The 21,288-nt window shown below is 45.7% G+C and overlaps 1 protein-coding gene across 1 annotated transcript in view; it reads right to left on the bottom strand.

The window, feature by feature from the left end:
• Window positions 1-7,034: 7,034 nt before the first annotated feature.
• GNG4 (G protein subunit gamma 4) overlaps window positions 7,035-21,288 on the bottom strand; it is a 28,265-nt gene continuing 14,011 nt past the window's right edge. The window contains exon 2 of the mRNA XM_065894609.1: window positions 7,035-7,163. Coding sequence (XP_065750681.1) covers window positions 7,035-7,163 — 129 coding nt within the window. The remainder of the gene's footprint in view (window positions 7,164-21,288) is intronic.

The raw sequence follows: 21,288 nt of genomic DNA, 5'->3' as shown, positions 1-21,288 counted from the left end.
CAGTGGCAGAGCTAGTTAGTGGCAGAGCCAGGATTTGAACCTGAGTTCCTCTGACTCCATGACCCAGGCTCCTTGGCACTCTGTTTTAGTGTGTGTGTGTGTTTGTCTTCCAAATACCTCCTGGCTCAATCATTATTTGTTGACCAAGTGGGGCCTCTCCTTTCTTCTTGCATCTTCTTGTTCCCATGTAATTTTCACTGCAGCAGGATGTGCTGATGCCGATCTGTACTTCTGAGTATAAGAGACCAGGCAGAGCTGAGATGAAACAATAGCTTATTTGATCAGAAAACAAGTGGCATCAGCTCCAAGGCACCGACTTCATCAGGGGCAATGGTTTCTTATATTCTGCCTGGGGATTGGTTTCTACGTAAAACTGAGTTAAATGAAGTTTAATTTAGCTTAAAAACAAAAAGAGAGAATATAACAAATGTAAAAGCTCCAAGTAAATGATAAGAATTTTCCAAATGCTTTGGAAGGAAAAGTCAGAGAACTAGTACTTACGCACACACCTGGCCATGGTAATAATAGGTCACTTTTTTTTTTTTTTTTTTTTTGCTGTGCGCGGGCCTCTCACTGTTGTGGCCTCTCCCGTTGTGGAGCACAGGCTCCGGACGCACAAGCCCAGCGGGCATGGCTCACGGGCCCAGCCGCTCCGCGGCATGTGGGATCCTCCCGGACCGGGGCACGAACCTGTGTCCCCTGCATCGGCAGGCGGACTCTCAACCACTGCGCCACCAGGGAAGCCCAATAGGTCACTTTTGTCACAGGAACACTTCGATACCCCGTAACTCCAAACAATGGGCATTAGGCACGAACTAAGCTAATGTTCCCTTCATGCTTCACGGGGACGATGTTTCTTTCCTCTTCAAGCTGTTCTTTCATCACTTACCCAGGAGCTGCCCTCCCCTGGCCTGAATGACTACAATTAAACCAGCGTTCAGCTGCAAAGCGTGAGGTGGGTTTACAGCATGCAGGTACTTTATGGTTTTTAAATGGCCAGAGAGCACAATCATACTATAAACTCAAGAGCATTCTCCCTGGCTTCCAAGTAGCTTTTTTAAAAAAAATGTGGGGTGGAGGATATGAAAACCTTTTGCCTCTTAGACTCCTTGATTTAACTACAGGCGCTGTAGCGGTGGTAAGTCAGGAGGACTGATTGGGATTCAAATCCAGTCACTTAGTACCTGTCTGATCTTGGGCGAGTTACTTAATTTGAACTTAGCTTCCTGATTTACATTTGAGGAATATACATCTCCAGAATGAGGATAATTAATCTTACAACACAACTGTCGTGAGGGTTAGAACGTGAACTCCTTGGCTGGGTACGTTTTTTTCTTTGCAGTAACTGATCCACGTGTAACCACTCAACAAATAACGGTTTCCCTCGCTCCTTCCCTTAGTTACTATTTCAGCGTTTTCTGAGGGCTCATCTGCACTGGTTTGCAGCTTATGAGAACCTCTAAGGAGAAGCGCTCAGGGTCACAAAGGGGACTGGTAGTGACTTGCACTCATTCATTGGGATAATACTTATCGGGTGCCCGTCATGTGCCAGGTGATATGTTAGGTGCCGGGGATAAAAACCTCTGCCCTCATGGCGTTGACAGCATAGTCAGGGAGGCAGATGGGCACTGAGCGATCACTTGTACATGTGTAAAACCGCAGCAATGACAGATGGCTTCACAGCACAGGAAGGACTGTATAAACAGATTTGACTTGGTCAGAGAGTTCAGGGAAGGCTTGCACCTTCGGAGTTGAGATCTGAAAAATAAGTCGACCTGGCCAAGAGAGGAATGAGGAACGTGCTAGGCCAAGGAAGCAGCAGATGCAAAGATCCTGTGGCAGCAGGGAACAGGGCTAGTGAGGTACGCTTGAATAACGGCCAGTGTGGATGGAGCACAGGGTTTTGCGGGGAGTGAGGTGTGAAAGTGACTCTGGTGAGAAGTAGGGCCAGAGCTGGCAGGGCCTCGGAGGCCACTCTGTGTCACTGGGGAAATCTCTTTTTTCTTTAAATTTATTTTATTGAAGTATATTTGATTTGCAATGTTGTGTTACTTTCTGCTGTACAGCAAAGTGACTCAGTTATACATATATGTACCTTCTTTTTCATATTCTTTTCCATTATCATTTATCATAGGCTACTGAAGTACAGTTCCCTGTGCTATCTAGTAGGACCTTGTTGTTTATCCATTTTAAAGGTAAGTGGTCACAATAACTCCAGCATTTGGTTAACTACCATGCACGGGCCTGAACATCTTACAGGTCAGTAACTTATTTACAGCTAATGCAGAATCAAGTGTAAGCGTTTTATTAGAAACTGGATGGGTTGTCAGGTGTTGACCAGTGGGAGTTATCACCAGCTCATCCACACGTACCTCCAGAAACACTGAAACTGGGCAGACAGCCAGCTTGTCCTCCACCCTTGCTGCTCTGGCTGTGTATCCCAGGGAGGGCAGAGTGGCGTGCCCCCGAGAGATGGAGCTGAAGCATGGGGCGGGGTGGAGAGCTTCGTTTGGGTCCTCCGTAAAACCTGGTGTCTTCTTGCCACCCTGAAGAGGTGAAGGAGATGGAGGTGTAGGTCAGTTCTGTCTAATCTATGACAACCATGTTCTTCTCAGGTCAAAACACTAGTTGTTTTGTGTTTTTGTTGTTGTTGTTTTGGCCTTGCTGCTCATCTTGTGGGATCTTAGTTCCCTGACCAGGGATTGAAGCAGGGCCACACCAGTGACAGTGCTGAGTCCTAACCACTGGACCTCCAGGCAATTCCCCAAACACTAGTTGTTATCATTAGTTTCACGTCAAATTGGAACAGTCATCAGAACAAAATTCCTTCTGACCTTTGCTTTGCTCCCCTCCCACGGCTCCCTTGGAGGGAGGCTGCTGACAATTCAGACTCACTGTTGAGTTCTGTGGGCCTGGCGCTCGGAATCAAAGGTAAGAGCTGGGGATTCATGTAGCAGGAGTCCCAGCATGAAGCCACTCTGTGATCACCCTGGGATTCAACGTTTCAGAACTGCAAGAAGGAGAATGCTGAGGCCACCTGGGAGCTGAGAGCCAAGGAGACAGCCCTGGGGGACCTCGGACTCAGTCAGAAGTTTGGAAGGGGGCCCAGTGCCCCCGTAGGTGGGAGCAGAGTTGAGGGAGCCATGTTTGCTTCAGTGTATTTGGGAGACCGGGTTGCATTCAGAAGATGCATCATCACAAAGCCAGCTGGTGCCTGTAGCAGCTCCTTCCCCCAGAGGTGGTGTCTGATAATAGGTTTTTGTGGCTGGCCATTCATTCCAGTGGTCGGAAGGCAGGAGAGGCTCAGGGTAGGTCACCAGCCTCATTGACAGAGGCTGAGCCTAGTGGGAAATCCCAGGAGGATTTCTCACTGTTCTCCCCAAAGATACAGATCCCACGCACGGCACTCACATGCCCCATTCATGGGCAACCGTCTGCGTTGTGCTGAGAGCTATTCTCTGTCCAGAGAGCTGTGGATTACAAGTATTTTGTATTTCAGAATGTTGTTAAATACACTTAAATGCCCCACTAATGATGTTATACCTAAACAGGAGTAAAAAGTTGAGCAAAGTGCCCCCCCCAAAAAAGGAAAAACAATAACCATAGGATTCTCCATTGCTAGGCACAAAACCAACTTTTTATTGAAGTACAACATCCATACAGAAAAGGGCACAAACCACAAGTGTACAGCTCGAAGAATTTTCACAAACTAGATACGCCCAGGTGACCAGCAACCCGATCAAGGAACAGAAGGTCCGAGAATCTCCCTTGTGCCCGTCTGGTTACCATCCCCCCGAGAGTAACTCATATCCCTACTTGCAACAGCAGAAGTGAACTTTGCCGGCTTTGACACTTGATATAAATGCAACCATACAGTACGAACTTGGCTCCTCTCATGAGACTTACGTGGTGCCGTGCGAGTGGCTGCAGGAGCACCCCTTCTCCTTGCTGTGTAGGACTTCACTGTGCAAATATACCATAATTTACCCATTCAACATGGGCATCTGGGTACTTTCCAGTTCGGGGTTATTATGAACAGTGCTTCTGTGAACATTCTAGTACATTTCTTTTGGTGAATATACGTACACATTTCTGTTGGGTAGAGGAGTGGAGTTTTTAGGTCATATGATATGTACATTCAACCCAAGCTATTTCACAGAAGAATGAGGAATTTATTGGACGGAGCTTGGCGGCTCACAGAATTGACAGAAAGCTAGAAAGGAGACCTGGGAAGATGGGTGGGGACCAAGAAATGAAGCAGAAACGGTCTGCTCAGCGCTCTGCCATCCCTGGACACTAGTACCACGCCACCCCTACAGCCTGCCAATCCTAGACACTTCCCCTGCTGGACCACTGCCACCCCTGGACCACCACAGCTCCCATGAAACGAATCTCAGCACCCCTTAATTTCTGTGTCACTTGCACCAAGCTCACAATCCCAAGCATGGGAGTCCAAGGAGTTCACCCTGGGTCACTGGCCGGTCTGGTGCTGGAAAAGGGGATGCACCTGAGAGACAGAGAAGACCTCCCCACTTCGGCATCCACTGTGCTGGGGGCACTGCATCCCTACATTTATACATAGGGGTGATTTCATGATTTCCCCCTTTAGGAAAGGGGTCAGGTGCTGGACAGCCAAGCTAGAAACACCATATGACGACTGCCCGCTACAGGCAGCTTCATCAGCTCCCGGCGATTGCTGGGGGGGAGGGGCTCATCCACATGTTTGCGTGTCTCACAGTGCATGTTCACGAACTTGCCTTTAAGGGCAGCAATGAGTTCAGGGATACGTTAAAAGGGGCAAGCCACACAAAATGCCATAGGTTTGGAAGGAAAAGGTGTAGTAAAAGGACAAAAGGCATCTCATGGAGGGATGCAAGGAAGAGAGGAGGAGAAGGAAAAAGAGGGAAAAAGTGGAGGCAGAATACGGAGGGATGTTGGAAGTGAAAACAAAGGGGAGAAAGTTTGGTGAAGACTGTGGACCAGAGAATAAACAGGTCCTGGTCATAAACCAAAATAAAGGAGGATTGGAAGTCCTATTATCACAGACAGCATACAATCCTGCCATAGTTTAAGCACACAGCTTCCTAACAACAGTGTTATTACCAGGGAGCTTTCATGAAACAAAGAATGGGTTTCAACAAAAGAAACAAAGAATAAAAATATACTAAAACCATTTATGAGGGTAGCAAGTCATTAACTGATCTGAAAATTACATTTGCCTCTTTGTAGGCGGTTTTACATGATTCCTCCAACTGAACCATGGATCTTTGAAGTCATGCGTTCTTCCCTATACTACAGCCTGGCATTTAGCACATTTGTTTTAAATGATAATCAGAGCTTTCATCTATGTAGCACCTCCCTCTGTCCTAGACAGAAAGGCAGGAGGAGTAACTACCATTATCCCCAGTTTGCAGGTTCCAGGCACACAATGGCTTGCCCTACAGTGAAGCCACTGCCAGGGCCAGGAAGGGAGACAGTTTCCAAACAAACGGAACAGGACATACTTGGACAGAATGCTCTCTGCCCCTGTGGTTTATTCCCTTCCTTCATCCAGGGTGGTAGGAGTTTGTTTCAGGTGGGGCTTGCAAGTTTGTCTCAGAAAAATCGAGAGCCACCTAGCCTTCCATGGCAGCAGCCACGTTTCATCTTCCATGAGCTGCCAGGATACGGGCCCAACACACCTGCTCCTGGCGGAGATGGGAAGAGACGTGTGCTGCTGAGGGGACCCCAGCAACGCTGCTTGGTGGCATGTGGCTCGGGTTGTCTGCAGGTCTACCTACCTGCCTGCAAACAGGTAGGCCTGGAAGGCAGTGGAGCTCAGGGGCTCAGGTCCCAGTCTTCTGGCTCACTATCTACAACCTCGGGGAAACTACATGGTCTTTTTGTGCCTCAGTTTCCCCCTCTTTAGAACAGACTCTCACGGCATTTATTTATTGTTGGAGGATTAAATAAGTGGATACGTGTGAATGCTCTGACCAGTGGATGCTACGTGGTGAGCTGCTGCCTCTCACTCACTCCTCTGGGGCAGGGGCTACCCTGGTGAAACCCCCACACGACCCAGTGCTGTGCCCAGAAAAGGCCCTTATTTTTATTGTTATATTTTTTTGGCCATGCCACACAACTTGTGGGATCTTAGTTCCCCAACCAGGGATCGAACCCGGGCCCCCTGCAGTGGAAACACTGGGTCCTAACCTCTGGACTGCCAGGGAAGTCCCCAGAACAGGCCCTTATTAATGCAGCCCATGCAGAGCAGGAGGCAGAATAGGAGGGAGCACGATAAGGTGGCATTTGGAGAGAAGACGTGTGCCCCTGGCCCGCCTGGCTGGCGCACATAAACAGAGGTAATGGTGTGACATTTACAGTTAAGCTCACTCCAGTATCCACCCAACACCTACATTTGTAGAAGGACCACCTCCAAAGGGATCAATGACAATCAGTGGGAAACAGGGGTCTGGACCCTCCATCAGGGGCTGGGCCACAAGGCCCCAGGATGACCCACGTTTAGAAAACCATCCGATGATGCAGGTTATTTCTTCTTTAAATAGGATGATAGAAAAGCAGGAAATAGAGAACTTGCAGAACTGCACTCTCCAGGAAGAGAGATGGAAACGTTACCCATATACTTCAGTTGGTCAAAATGATCTGATTTGACACTGAATGATCACGAATGGGGGACTGTTTTCTCTTCTCAATAAATTATCCACCGAAATGTATACACTTGACCAATGTAAACTTGGGAATTGATGTTAAAAAAAATTTAAGCCCTTAAACCCATACTTAGTTTTACTTGGCACATTTGTTATTTGGCTACAAAAATGTCTATTTCATTTTCTAATAATGAAAATAACATGAAAATGAAAAGAAAAAGTGAAATAGAATGCAGTGAAGAAAACCAGTGAAAAGAGGAGACAGGCCTGGGCAATCCTGGTTGGGCGGGGGTGGGGGTGGGCAGAGCTCCCTAAAGCTATGAGCATGCGTGGTCTCTACAAGGGATTTTACGGACCGGAAAGGAGACGTTTTCATAGCAAACGGAGTCAGAGGATGGTACAAAAGAACTTCTTCTCTCGGAAGGGGTTTTCTGACGCAGGCACTGGAATGATGAGAGGGTCCTCCCGCACGTGAGCTTCACAGTACGCCAGGAGGTCCGCTGCTGCCTGGGAGACCTGGGGGCAGGGGGACACAGCACAGGTGCAGGGTTAGAGGCTGGTTCACGGTGGGTCCGAGGCAGAGGCGTCCATCTGGAGAGTGGACAAGCGCAAGGACAGGCTGTGTCGTGTGCACCACCAACGACAAGGCCATTCCGTGGTCTGGAGAGTGGACTTGTGCAAACCCAGAGGAGACAGGTTTTGAAACATGCTTCCAAGGAAATGTGACAGAGAAGAACAAACATGACTCCATATGGGATCTGTTCCTTTAGCTCTAACCCTTGTGCTCTGTTTCCTGTGCTTAGTCATGCTGGCTCTGCACCTTCTGTAAAGAATGTTGCCTGTAGCCTGAAATACAGAGGAGTGCCTATTCTCAAAGCTCTGACCTTTAAAGGTAAAACACCTTTCCATTCATATAGAGATAAAAAGTTGCAGAACAGAGGACAACAGTTGCCTTGTTGGAGGTTTAAAGGAACACCGTGACCTGCCCTATGGGGACAGGTGCAAAAACAAAAGATTCCTACATGAAGAAGTCTGCAACAACCAGCCACACCCCCTGCCCCTTTAGTATAAAAGAAGCCTGAATTCTCACTCCAGGGAAGATGGTTCTTTGGGACAGTAGTCCACCATCTTCTTGGTCTGCTGGCTTTCTGAATAAAGTCACCTTCCATGTCCCAACACCTCATCTCTCTATCTATTGGCCTGCTGTGCATCAAGCAGTACAAGCGTAGGCTAGGTAACACAAAGAGATATCGCCTGGTGGTAGAGTAGATCAATAGCGAGAGAGGAATGAGGGGCCAGCAGAAAGGTCCAGACAGCCTCGTCGTCCTCTCAACTGAGGGATAAGTGGAAGCTCCAGGCCAGGAGCCCCACCATTACTCTGCAAAACCATTTCTAGCAGGATAAAGCCGAGTGCTGGCTCAAGCCAAGCCAGTGTGACTGTAGTTATTATTGTCATTGTTTTATTGCAATCCACTCTCGTGACCAACACAGCCACTTATTCCTCCTCGACAGAACACAGATCATAAGCACATTATATAGAATGCACATATAAGCACATGTTGAACTTGGAATGGCCACTCCCCTGAGGTGACAGTTGCTCCTGACCAGAACACCCTTTCCATTTTCCTTCCAGGCTTATCTGAAGCCTCCTGACACCTGGCAACTGTGGATCAAACTATCCCCCAGCTCAACTCCAGGAGTTCCAGGGGAGGAGTTGCTGGGAGAAGGCCAGGTGCCGAGAAGGATTCGCCAAGAGGAAGCTCATTTTGCCCGTGGTCTGTGTCATGTGTCTGGCAAATGAGTGGTCTGTGAATTAACATCCTGCCCCATTAGCTTGTGCTTATTAGAGGCTACAGGCCAGGGTAAGTATATAGCAGGCAAAGTTAATCCTTTTTGTACATTCAATGTCTAAATCTTCTCCAGAATGAAAAAACACTCCACAAGTGAATGAAAAATGTTTGAAAGCCCCAGTATGTACAAGCCATACACCTTCCATCAGGTTTTAAAAACTGGCCCATCTTCCAAAATTTTACAGAAATTCTTCTTCTGATTTCCAGCCCAGACCTACCTATTTTAGCAGTGCCTGGAATCCTACAAAGAATTCCAGTAGAGATATGTAATGAATTTTTCCTTTGAATGAAACAACTAAAAGTTGAGCCGATGAGTCAACCTAAATCCTGACAAAGTCTACATTTGTTGGGAGTGTGGAATGGAGCATCAGGCTTCCCCATTCATCTCTGCCCCCAAGATGCCTGTGTGACCTTGGGTAAGTAACTCAAACTCTCTGAGCTTTAGTTTCTTCATTTGTCAGACTGGGTGAGTTAGAAATCTCCAAGATCCTGTTTACTCTAAACAGTCTATAATTTGAGCTCTAATAGCACCACGGCAATATTTTAGATCCTAAATAAATGGATGTTGGGTTGAATGAGAATGAAGTTTGCAGTGATTTACAGGACACACATACAGGAATCTCCCAGGTGAGGCCACAAATATAGGCCTGCAGGGGGCCTGTGAAGCCATCACAAGGGACTAGAGCACATGAGCAGGGAAGCTGACTCCGAAGCCCACAAAGCTGTGATGGACACACAAGAGAACCAGAATCACAGAGTGAGCGCGTGGGCATGGCACTGAGAGACGGCGCTCGGCACACAGCACGCTGACTTCGACCTTCTGATCCAAAGCCAAGTGCTCTCCCTTGACTGCCTTAGTCACGATCCCCTACTCTCCATTCCAGGCTTCTCCCAGGGCCCAGAGAGGCATGGGGCCTTCTCCGTGGCCACCTTGTTAGGGTGACCACGGAAGTCATCCAGTGGCTTCTCTGGCAACCACTGCGAACTGGTCTACACTGCTGCCCAGGCCCACACACACAAGAGGGCGGCAGTCTTGGGACTTTCTTCCCCTAACAGCCACCTGTCCTCTTAGCTCTGACTTCAGTGGGCTCTTCCAGATGGTTCATTTAAGAATGTCTTAACATCCCCTCTCCAGTTTTCATTTTCCCCATCAATTTCATTTTTTGGGACATGCTTCCATTTGTTCTGAATTCTCTATAAACTTTATCATCTCATCTGGGAAGTATTTACTGAGTGTCCATCTTTTAGCTAACTGAGAGGGCACAGGGGAAAAAATAAGGCAGGATTTTTGTCCTCTAAAGATCTAACTGAGAAGAGCTAAAAAATTATAAAGTCACTAGAATAATCAGTATGTGCTAAAACATCACAGGAGAATAGCTGCACACCACTGCAGGGCCATGAACAAGGGCAGGGAGACAGGGGTGTCTGAATACCCCATCCACTTCCACACAGGGGCAGTTACCTTGGTCAACCTGCCTCCTTTATCCAGAGGCTGGTCCCAGCCACATGAACCCAGAAACACGATTTTCTGGCATGCCAAGAATGGCTCATCTCCTGTGGCAGATCCATATTAAACAAGTTCAAGAGACAGCTGTATAAAACCATTAATAAGAACAATAGCTAACATTTACTGAGTGCTTATTATGTGCCAGGCCCTGTGCTAAATGCACCATCCTATGTATGACCTCATTTAATTCTTCTAAGTACTATTCTTTGTTTTTGTTTTTTTTTTTGCGGTACGCGGGCCTTTCACTGTTGTGGCCTCTCCCGTTGTGGAGCACAGGCTCCGGACACGCAGGCTCAGCGGCCATGGCTCATGGGCCCAGCTGCTCCGCGGCATGTGGGATCTTCCCGGACCGGGGCACGAACCCGTGTCCCCTGCATCGGCAGGCGGACTCTCAACCACTGCGCCACCAGGGAAGCCCTAAGTACTATTCTTAAAGCCACTTTACAGACGAGGAAACTGATGCAGGAAAGTTAAGAAACTTGTCCAAGGTCATACAACTAGTAAGAGAGAGGACCAGAACTTGAAGCTAGCAGTCTGGCCCCAGAAGCTAAATGCTGCAGCAGCTGCCTGGTCAACTGCTTATGAAAACTTTAACTGTAAGGTGGCCTGGAAAGTTCTCGTCTGCTGGGCCACCACACTCTCCTTGTAGACCAGCTACCTGGGAACTCACGTGACCAGTAGGAAAAGAGTCTTTCAACTAAAGTTTCTTAGGTCATTTGTTTAATCCAGGGACAGTCTTGCCAAGGAAACCCTAACAGGTGAGTGTCCTCAGCTGGGACTGGCTTTCTTCTCTCCCGGTGCTCTGGGGAGTGACTGGATGGACGCTGCCAATGTCACCCTGAGACTCCTTCCTCTAGGCTGTGACCTACATTACACGCTGTTAGAGAATTAAACAAGGACGCTATTACACTGAGTTGGCTCTAATTCCTTAGTAGCCTTCGTAAACTAACCAAAACCAAGAAGCCTTAGAATGTGAGAAAGTGAAACTTAAGACCAATCACAAACAGCCAGGTAGGTCTTCCCACCTGAGACAACCGCTTAAGCTATACCTAATAGCTGCTTTGCTTCAGCATCTTCTCTATAAACACCTTGCCCTATGCCTGTCGGTGGACGGCTAACTACCTTTGGTTTGGCGTTGCCGGATTCGACGCCACGTATGCCTAAATAAACTCTTCAAAAATTTTAGTGCGCCTCAGTTTACCTATTAACAACACGATCTATCTGGTCCGAAGCTGGCTTGCTAACAACCAATCCCAACATTACAGCTTCCTTCCCCTTGATCAGTTTACATGTTCAGATCCATCCATCGTGGGTGGATTTGACGAGTTTAATTTCCCGGGAGCAACCGCAAGGGGGCGCTGCATCGCCAACCATCAGGCCAGGACATGGGAGGAGAGGGTTCAAAAAAATGGGGCGTGGGGGGACGCCCGCGGAGGCGAGATGGGGCTGGGCCTCCTTCCGGTCTCACAGGTGTGTATTTGCTCCCCTCCCAGCCCCGTGTCTACGACGCCCTGAAAACCATGTTGTTAATGTCTGGCCTCGCTAGCTCCAAGCAGGTCTAATTTAGGGATTTTTCTGTCACCTCCAAAGGTGACACTGCACTTGAGATGCCACAATTTTTCTTTCAAGAAAACAAGCTGTTCTTAGATTGCCTCCTTTTGTTGTTGTTGTTGTTATTTTAGGATCACAGATGTGTTTGCTTAGTTATAACTGCATGCCTCTGGATTGCAGAGTCCTATCCGTGCACCTGTACAACAGGAATGAAATTGGAATCAAGTCAGTATTAGCGCCCAGTAATTGGCGCCCAGTTTAAGACCAAATGTGTGGGTCTGGGTTAGCTCCACGCAATTTTAGCTTCCTAGATGCACTCAGATTATTGGGAACATTGGACAGTATGGTATACGAGCGTGTAAGTCATCTTACAACAAAAGGGAGTTTTCCACCTTTTTCCACCTTCGCTATCAGCTTTATTTCATGCAGTGTCTAAGGTCCCTTTATTCCTGTATAGCCAAAATATCTTGGATAACCCCTGAAGTTTGTTGTAATGGGATCTGAAAAGATACACACATGTAATGAACACCTTTATAGTTTTTTTTTATATTTATAGGTTTTTAAAAATTATTTATTTATTTTTGAGTGCATTGGGTCTTCGTTGCTGTGCGTGGGCTTTCTCTAGTTGCGGCGAGCGAGGGCTACTCTTCATTGCGGTGCGCGGGCTTCTCCTTGCAGTGGCTTCTCCTGACGCGCAGCACGGGCTCTAGGCTCACGGGCTTCAGTAGTTGTGGCTCGCGGGCTCAGTAGTTGTGGCTCGCGGGCCCTAGAGCACAGGGTCAGTAGTTGTGGCTCATGGGGTTAGTCGCTCCGCGGTATGTGGGATCTTCCCGGACCAGGGTTCGAACCCGTGTCCCCTGCATTGGCAGGCGGATTCTTAACCACTGACCCACCAGGGAAGTCCCGTAATGAACATCTTAATGAGCCTTCCACATGAAAGGTGACATCCTAACACAGAGTTTAGTATCCAGGCATTAATTAACCTAAATCTGCTCCTTAGATTGAAAGAGAGGGTTTCCTTAATCAGCCCTACATTGATTTTATGGTTGAAAGTTTCCTTCAGTGCATATAAAATATGGCTTGCAAACTTCACCATATCCCAGAAACATCTGCCATCTTTGAATCATAAAACAGACGATTCACTTTCAAAGGGAAAATTTTACTATGGTTGGAAATGTGAAACTCCCTTACTGTTTATGCTTTCTCATCAAGCCTGAAGTCTGCTCTGCCTAAAGGCCTCTGTTACGAAATGCCCAGAGAATTTTTGCCTCCTCTCCTTAGTACTGAAGTTACAAGATAACAGATGTTGAAAAGAATCAGCAGCCTGGGAACAACTGTGGAATTTTACCATTACATTGCAGAATAAAAGAGGTGATTGAAACAGCCCAAGTTAGCACATAATCCTGTTAGTTGCACTATAATTACAAGCTTCAGTGATGGGGAGAAAATGTGGCAATTACTAAATCACATTCCTGGACAAGGCAGATGACATAATTACTATTCTGGCTGTGACACCCACTGCATTTACCCTTTGCATCTAAAGTGGAGCGACTCACACCTATTTCTCAGCAGTTCTGTTCCATTTAACAATACTACTTGGAATCAATTACAATCATCCTTGATGGCTCTGCCTGTTCCTCCCTCCACCCCAAGAAAACAAAGCAGGATTACAGTCAAGAGCACAGCCAGGTTGCAGCCTGCATTGTGCAATGGTATCTTTCACAAGGTCAAACTTGGTACACACTCCAGCAGAAGAAATCATACGCCATTTATCCCTAGTAGAATCCTGAGGACATCACAGGTTTATGCCTCACCTCTAAGTCCTGAGCTAACACTACAGGGTGAATCCTTGTGAATTTTTTCTTTCTTCTAATGCTGGAGAGTATTTGAGATCAACATACCAGTTTTTAAGGGCATTCTCAAGATACTTCCAAATTATTACGCTATGGGCTGAATGTGTCTGTCCTCCCACCACCCCCCAAATTCACACGTTGAAGCCTAAGTCTCCAATGTGATGATATTTGGAGGTGGGGCTTTTGGTAGGTAATTAGGTCATGAGGGTTGAACCCTCATGAATGGGACTGAGACAGGCCTGGGACCTGGGACCCTTTGCTGAATGTTTGCACCTGGACAAACGTCTCCCCAAGCAACAGAGAAACTATAAGGGACTAAAAATAACTATACGAAGTGCAGTTGGGGAAAATTATGGACTAAAAGATACAAAAAGACCCAAAACCCAACTGCCACTTCTGCAGAGCTGGGAGCAGAAAAAAGGGTGTCAGGAGCAAAAGCAGGGTACTGCGCATGCCCCCTGCACACAGCACCACCAAGGGGTGGGCAAACCACCTAAGCCGCCCCTCCAGCCCGACCCCTGGACCTGCCCCTACCCTCACCCCATGTAAGTAACAAGCTCGCCCCCTGCCTCAGGGAGCAAGCAAGCAAGCAAGCAAGGGAACCTGTTACTTGCTCTCACCCCCACCCCCCAGCTGCAGCAGGGCCCCCAATAAAGCCTTGCCTGAATTTCTTGTCTGGCCTCTGATCAATTTCTATTGATTAAGGAGGCCAAGAACCCTGGTCGGTAACAGGATTAGTGCCCTTATGAGAGACCTGAGAGAGAATCTCTCTCTCTCTCTCTCTCTCCCTTCCATGTGAGGTCATAGCAAGAAGGTGGCCATCTGTAAGTCAGGAAGAGAGCCCTCACCAGAACCTGACCATGCTGACACCCTGCCTACAGAGCTGTGCAAAATGAATTTCTGCTACTTAAGCTACCTAGTCTATGGTATTCTGTTATAGCAGACATTTGGCTTCCAGTGGTTCCCAGCAACTATTTTGTATTGACCCAGATCAATACAGATAATTCTCAATCATTGGGTGCTGGGCCACAAATAGCATCTAGTTGGGAGTAAGGTTATTCCCAGAGGAAACCAGAGGGGTTGGGAGATACGTGTGAATAAATGAATAATATAACAGAGAGTTCCTCCCTGAATTCTAAAGTCAAATGTCCAGAATAGAGAGGATTAGCTGCTGTTTCCTATCACCAGCATAAAGGGTTTTTTCCACATCAAAAGTTGATTGCACATTAAGAGGTAATTCTAAGATGCTTGAAAGAGAGTTTTAGTATCTCCAAGTTAATCTAAGTGTAAGAGAGCTTGTCATTACATGGTCTTTACCACCAGAACTGCAAAGCTCTCAGCTTGTGTAGAATGACTGACGCAGGTTTACCCTGGACCTTGACTTAACCAAACACTTCCAACAGGTTGCTATGTGTCCTGTATGACTCTGACCACCTCTTAGCTTTGATATATCTCAATTTACCACAAAGGAAGCCATAATTCAGTCATTTTGCAAGTTCGCCAAGAGTAATTTATTTGGTGACAGAAACTAGTGAGTCACCGAAGAGGTTTCTGGGGCTGACGTAGGGGTGAAAGATGAACATAACAAGCGGGTTCTAGCTCTAGGGATTCTAGAAAGCAACAGCATCTCTTAGAGAGGAAGCATGGGGTTGTGAGTCAAAAAGCAATGTCCCTGACAGAGCTGCACTCAGCACTGCTGAGCTGTGTCATCTGGGCACTCAGTTTCCACTCCTGTAAACGGGAATAGCAATACCTGGTGGTTTGTGGCTAAATGATATAATAACAGATGCTATTATACATACAGTGTGTTATTATTTCATTACTCACTTGGCTACTTTCTGGTAGGGTGGGAAGGGTGTTTGAGCCATAAACATGAAGTCATTTCTCAGAAATGATCATGGCAATTTGATGCCTGTGGTGCCTCCACCCAAAACGTCCTCTTGAAGTGGGAGGCACTCTTCACGTTCTTTTTTTTAAAAAAATAAATTTATTTTTGGCTGCATTGCATCTTCATTGCTGCGCGCAGGCTTTTCTCTAGTTGCGTCGAGCAGGGGCTACTCTTTGTTGCTACACGTGGGCTTCTCATTGCAGTGGCTTCTCTTGTTGCGGAGCACGGGCTCTAGGCATGCCGGCTTCAGTAGCTGTGGCACGTGGGCTCAGTAGTTGTGGCACACGGGCTTAGCTGCTCCGCGGCATGTGGGATCTTCACGGACCAGGGCTCGAACCCGTATCCCCTGCATTGGCAGGCGGATTCTTAACCACTGCGCCACCAGGGAAATCCTTCATGTCCTTGTTCTACTCTCACATTCTACTCTCTGATTTAATTCAAAGATTCCTTTCCTTTTACCTGATACCTGTTCTAGAAGTGCTCATTCGTATCCCCCTTTTTGGATTTTATTTCTAAATTTGATTGTAGAAAGTTATCATCTGAATCATTTAATTTCTAAAGGTCTGGGTGAGGATTATAAATGCTTCTGGCAGAGGAAGGGAAAATGAACAAAAGGGTTAAACCTAAATTGTTAAACTAGCAGAAGCTGGATTGAGAAAGGGTTGCTACAGAGTTCAGATGAGACCTATTGAAAAGGAAAAATCTATTAGCACTGCCTCTAGACTTTTGGTGGGTCATGTGACATTATTTATTTTCTTTTAGAAATGCCATTCTTTCCACCTTAATATCGTCTATCATCTTTTTTTTTTTTTTTTTTTTTTTTGCTGTACGCGGGCCTCTCACTGTTGTGGCCTCTCCCGTTGCGGAGCACAGGCTCCGGACGCGCAGGCTCAGCGGCCATGGCTCACGGGCCCAGCCGCTCCGCGGCATGTGGGATCTTCCCGGACTGGGGCACGAACCCGTGTCCCCTGCATCGGCAGGCGGACTCTCAACCACTGTGCCACCAGGGAAGCCCTCGTCTATCATCTTAATTACATCCCTTTCCTGGATTTCGCCAGACCCTTTTTTTTTTTTTTTTTTTTTTTTTTTGGTACGCGGGCCTCTCACTGTTGTGGCCTCTCCCGTTGCGGAGCACAGGCTCCGGATGCGCAGGCTCAGCGGCCATGGCTCACGGGCCCAGCCACTCCGCGGCATGTGGGATCTTCCCGGACCGGGGCACGAACCCACGTGCGCTGCATCGGCAGAGCGGACTCTCAACCACTGCGCCACCAGGGCAGCCCTCGCCAGAGCCTTTCAATCGTCCACCTATGACCTATCAGAACATGATGATCTCCCCAATTCTGCTCTTTCTCACTTGTTCACAGGGAATACCATAATATTTAAGCCTCACTCTTCTTTTGCTTGAACAACTACTGGCTTTGGCTTCAGAATTTTGTGCTTTGGCTTCAGAAACTTAATAGTGCATGTTTTATCTTCTGGAAAAATAAAACCATAAAAAACACATTTTGCTCTTTCCAAAGAATTCACAAACTGGCAGCACGGCCACACCTCTTAGGAAGTGCTAGAAAAACATAAGAATAATATGCGTTAAAGACATAGCTGTTAGAAAAATTATGAGGAAAGAGCCCTGGCTCAAATACTAGTGTGAGGGACTTCCCTGGTGGCGCAGTGGTTAAGAACCCACCTGCCAACACAGGGAACACGGGTTCAAGCCCTGGCCCGGGAAGATCCCACATGCTGCGGAACAACTAAGCCCGTGCGCCACAACTACTGAGCCTGCGCTCTAGAGCCCGCGAGCCACAACTATTGAGCCTGCGTGCCACAACTACTGAAGCCCATGTGCCTAGAGCCCGTGCTCCGCAACAAGAGAAGCCACGGCAATGAGAAGCCCACACACCACAACTAAGAGTAGTTGCCGCAACTAGAGAAAGCTCGCGTGCAGCAATGAAGACCCAACGCAGCCAAAAATAAATAAATAAATAAATTTATTTTTAAAATAAACAACCAAATGTGAAGCAAGAGTCACAACGTTGATGCCGAAAGGGCTGTGTCGGCAAATTTCCGGACACTTACCGTTTGGCTCCACCGAACAGCTCTGGGTTATCCAGGCTGTTGGAGAGAACCATTAGTACAAAGACAATCCCAAGTGAACTCACACTAAAATTTGGAATATCATTTATGATTTCTGTGCCGTGTGTTTACTTAAAAATATGGTCAGATTTTGCATTTGGCTGTTAATACCTAAGGAATAGGGAGGAAGACAGAGACTGTACACGAAATGAACAATGCACGTGAAGATAACTGAATCTGTTTAACTTGACTGACAGTAGTAAAAAAAAAAAAAAAAAAAAACCACTCCTGGGTTTGAAATACAAGTGGCTTAGGCTGATGGTGCGGTGGTGAGATCCTGCGTGGAAAGAGCAGGAGTCCCTGTTTCTGTCTCCTGCACTATGTGGTCACCTCACGTGGCACCCCCCCCCCGCCCCCTTCAGAGGAGGGAATAATTGAGTCCTCGGGGGCGCTGGTGGTGGTGGTGGTGACACTTTGTTGTCTTTATTACAATAAAAATCCTTATTTGTTTGTAAAATTACTCCAAAAGTAGAAAGATGGAAATAAAAATCAACAGAAACCCTGCCATTGGAGGGAACATTTTGGTGAACATCTTTGCAGACATCTTACTTTCCGTCTTTGTACATACATGCTGTTCTGCAATATGCTTTTCACTCAGTACACACAGATGTACATCATTTAATGATGCTGTAACACGGCCTATATATAACTTATGTGAAATAAAATTCATATTTTATGGCAAGACAAGAAAAACTTAGACATAAAAAATCTTCTCTGCCATTTGGCCGCCTCTCTCCCCACACTGTGCACTGTGTATGTGCTTTATGCATCACGCAAACCTCCCCTTCCACAGAAATACCTCGCAACCATCAAGTGCAACATTCTCCTAGCATCAACAAGACAACACCTTACAAGATTACGTACCTTCTTGATCTTGTAAGGGGTCACATGACCCACCACTTTGTACCTGCAGATCCGTAGTATGCAAACTGTCAATAATCCATCATTTGATGTACAGCCCTCTGTCTCAAAGAACATATAACTCTGCTTTGACTTGTAAAGGGTGGAACAGTTCTCAGAGCTTTCTGAGATGCTCTTCCCGGGTTATAATCCTCAATTTGGTTCCAATAAAAATTTCCATTTCTTTCTTAGATCGACTGATTAATTTTTCATCGACACTATTTAACCAATTCCTATTGATGGACAAAAATACAATTTTTTGACATTATAACAGTGCTCTGATGAAATTCTTACTGTCCTTTATTATTTATGAGATTCTCCTTTGGGTAAATTCCTAGAAGTGAGAATGCTGGGTCAGAGTGTGAACTATAAATATTTTGACACATGTTCCAAACTACCCTTTGGGAAGATGGTACCAGTTTCCACTCCAGCTATCAAAACAACTGCTCACTTCCTTTAACAGTTGATGGATGACATTGGATTTCAGCAAAAATTAAAAACGTCAATAGCCTGGATCTCAGTTGTTGTTGTTTTTTTTTTTTTCCAAGTGGATCTCAGTGTTTTTTGGAGGCACAATTCTTATATTATTTTTGAAGGTAAATGTCTCTTCATATATTTGACCCTTTACATCTCTCCTTTTTAAATTGCCTATTCATGCTGTTTGTGCATTTTTTTTAAGAAAAGGGGGCTCTTTTTTATCTTATTGATTTTTCAGAGAAATTAAATTTAAAGAAATTAACCTTTTGTTATTCAGGTAGCAAATATTTTTCTTGATTTGTTAATTGGGAGATTTTTACCATATAGAATTTTTTTAAAACTCCAGCCAAATGAACTGTGGATTTTATAACATGCTTGGCCTTCTCAAACTCACATTATAAAAATACTTGTTCCTATTTTCCTAGTATTTTTATGGTTCTATTTGTTATATTTAAATCTCTGATTGAAGTTATGAACTGAAATGTGTTTCCCCAAACTCAGAGGTTGAAGCCATACCCCCGTAAAAGTTAATAAAGGGAAGCCTCATTAAAATGGAGCAAGGCAAAAAAAAAAAAAAAAATGGAGCGAGGAGGCCAGCAGGGGGAGCTCTCATGAAGTCACGAAGTACCACTCAAGTCAATTATTGGAAGCATTGTCAATTTCAAACCCCAACAGAAGAACCAGCAACAGGAAGAGACTCCTCAATTCCAAGCCCCAACAGGACATCTCCTACAAGAAATCAACTACCCCAGCAAACTCGGCCAACGAGAAACTACTGTCACCTGTCACCCTGAACTCTCGCTTTTCTCCAAAGGACTTCCATTCAAAACAACCCTCCCAGCGTCTTCCTTCTTCTCTATGAAATAACATTCCTCTCCTTTGTTTGTTGGACTTGCCTATAGTTTTTGCTGTAGCATGCTTGTCCTGAATTTCAAGTCTATTAAGTACTATTCCCAAATGAACCCATCTTTGCTGGTAAAATAGCTGACTTCTTTTTAAGGACAACACCCCCGATGTAACTGTATTTGGAAGGCCTTCAAAGAGATACAGTCGGTCCAATGTATTCATGGGTTCTGTGTCAGCGGATTCAACCAAACACGGATGGAAAATGTTCACAAAAAAAAAAATCCAGAAAGTTCCAACAAGCAAAACTTGAATTTGCTGCCACCAGCAACTATTTACACAGCATTTATGTTGTAGTTACAACTGTTTACATAGCATTTCCATTGCATTAAGTATTAAAAGTAATCTAGAGATGATTTAAAGTATATGGGAGGAGGTGTGTAGGTTATATGCAAATACTACACCATTTTATATAAGAGACTTGAGCATCCTTGAATTTTGGTATCTGAGGAGGGTCCTGGAACCAGTCCCTTACTGGGGATACCAAGGGATGACTGTAATTCAGGCTAGCTGAGGTCATAAGGGCGGGACCCTAATCCAGTAGGATTGAGTGTGTTTATACAAAGAGGAAGAGAATCTAGAAGGCTCTCTCTTGACATGAGCACAGAGGAAAGGCCGTGTGAGGACACAGTGTGAGGGCAGCTGTCTGCAACCGAAGGAGAGAGGCCTCACCAGACAACCCTGCCGGCACCTTAACCTTGGACTTGGAGCCTCCACAATTGTGAGAACACAAATTTCTATCGTCTAAGCCACACAGTCTGTGGTATGCTGTTATGGCAGCCCTAGCAGATGAATACAACCCGTCTGATATTTATCTGGATACAATCAGTGGTGTATGCGGCTTTGTCTTCCAAAGTGCTAGCCATTTCCAGCAACACTTATTAATACTCTGTTCTCTACTGCTTTGAGATGCCATCTGGGCTGTATTTCAAGTTCCCAATACACTTGGGTCTATTTAGGGGCTTCCTATTCTTTTCCATTGATTTGTCTATTCCTAAAGGAGTATCATAAATCTTTAAGTACTATGATTTTATAATAAACTTTAATACCTGGTAGGAATATTCTACATATCTTCCTCCTTAAATATCTACACTTGTTTTTTTAAAACTTCCTGGATACCCTTACGTTTATTTATCTAATTAAAATTTACAATAATTTTAAGTTTGCTTCCTTCAAAAACAGTGACAGAATTACTCCCTTTTTCAAGCTGAATAGTATTCTGCTGTGTGGATATACAGACATATCTGGTTTATTGTGCTTCGCTTTATTGCATTTCATAGATACTGCATTTTTTTTATTAAATTGAAGATTTATGACAACCATGCATTGTCAGATGATGGTTAGCAATTTTTAGCAATAAAGTATTTTTAAATTAAGATATGTGACATTTCTTTTTAGACATAGTGATATTATTGCACACTTGACAGACTACAGTATAGTGTAACCATAGCTTTTATATGCACTGGGAGACCAAAAAATGTGTGTGACTCACTCTGTTGTGATATTGGCTTTTTTGCGGTGACCTGAATCAAACCCGCAGTGCCTGCAAGGTACGCCTGTATACAGTTTGTTTATCCATTAA

This window comes from Phocoena phocoena, chromosome 16, assembly GCF_963924675.1.
Source record: "Phocoena phocoena chromosome 16, mPhoPho1.1, whole genome shotgun sequence".
Taxonomy (NCBI): Eukaryota; Metazoa; Chordata; class Mammalia; order Artiodactyla; family Phocoenidae; genus Phocoena; species Phocoena phocoena.
The sequence above is the reverse complement of the archived record's forward strand: the minus strand, read 5'-3'. Positions and strand labels throughout refer to the sequence as shown.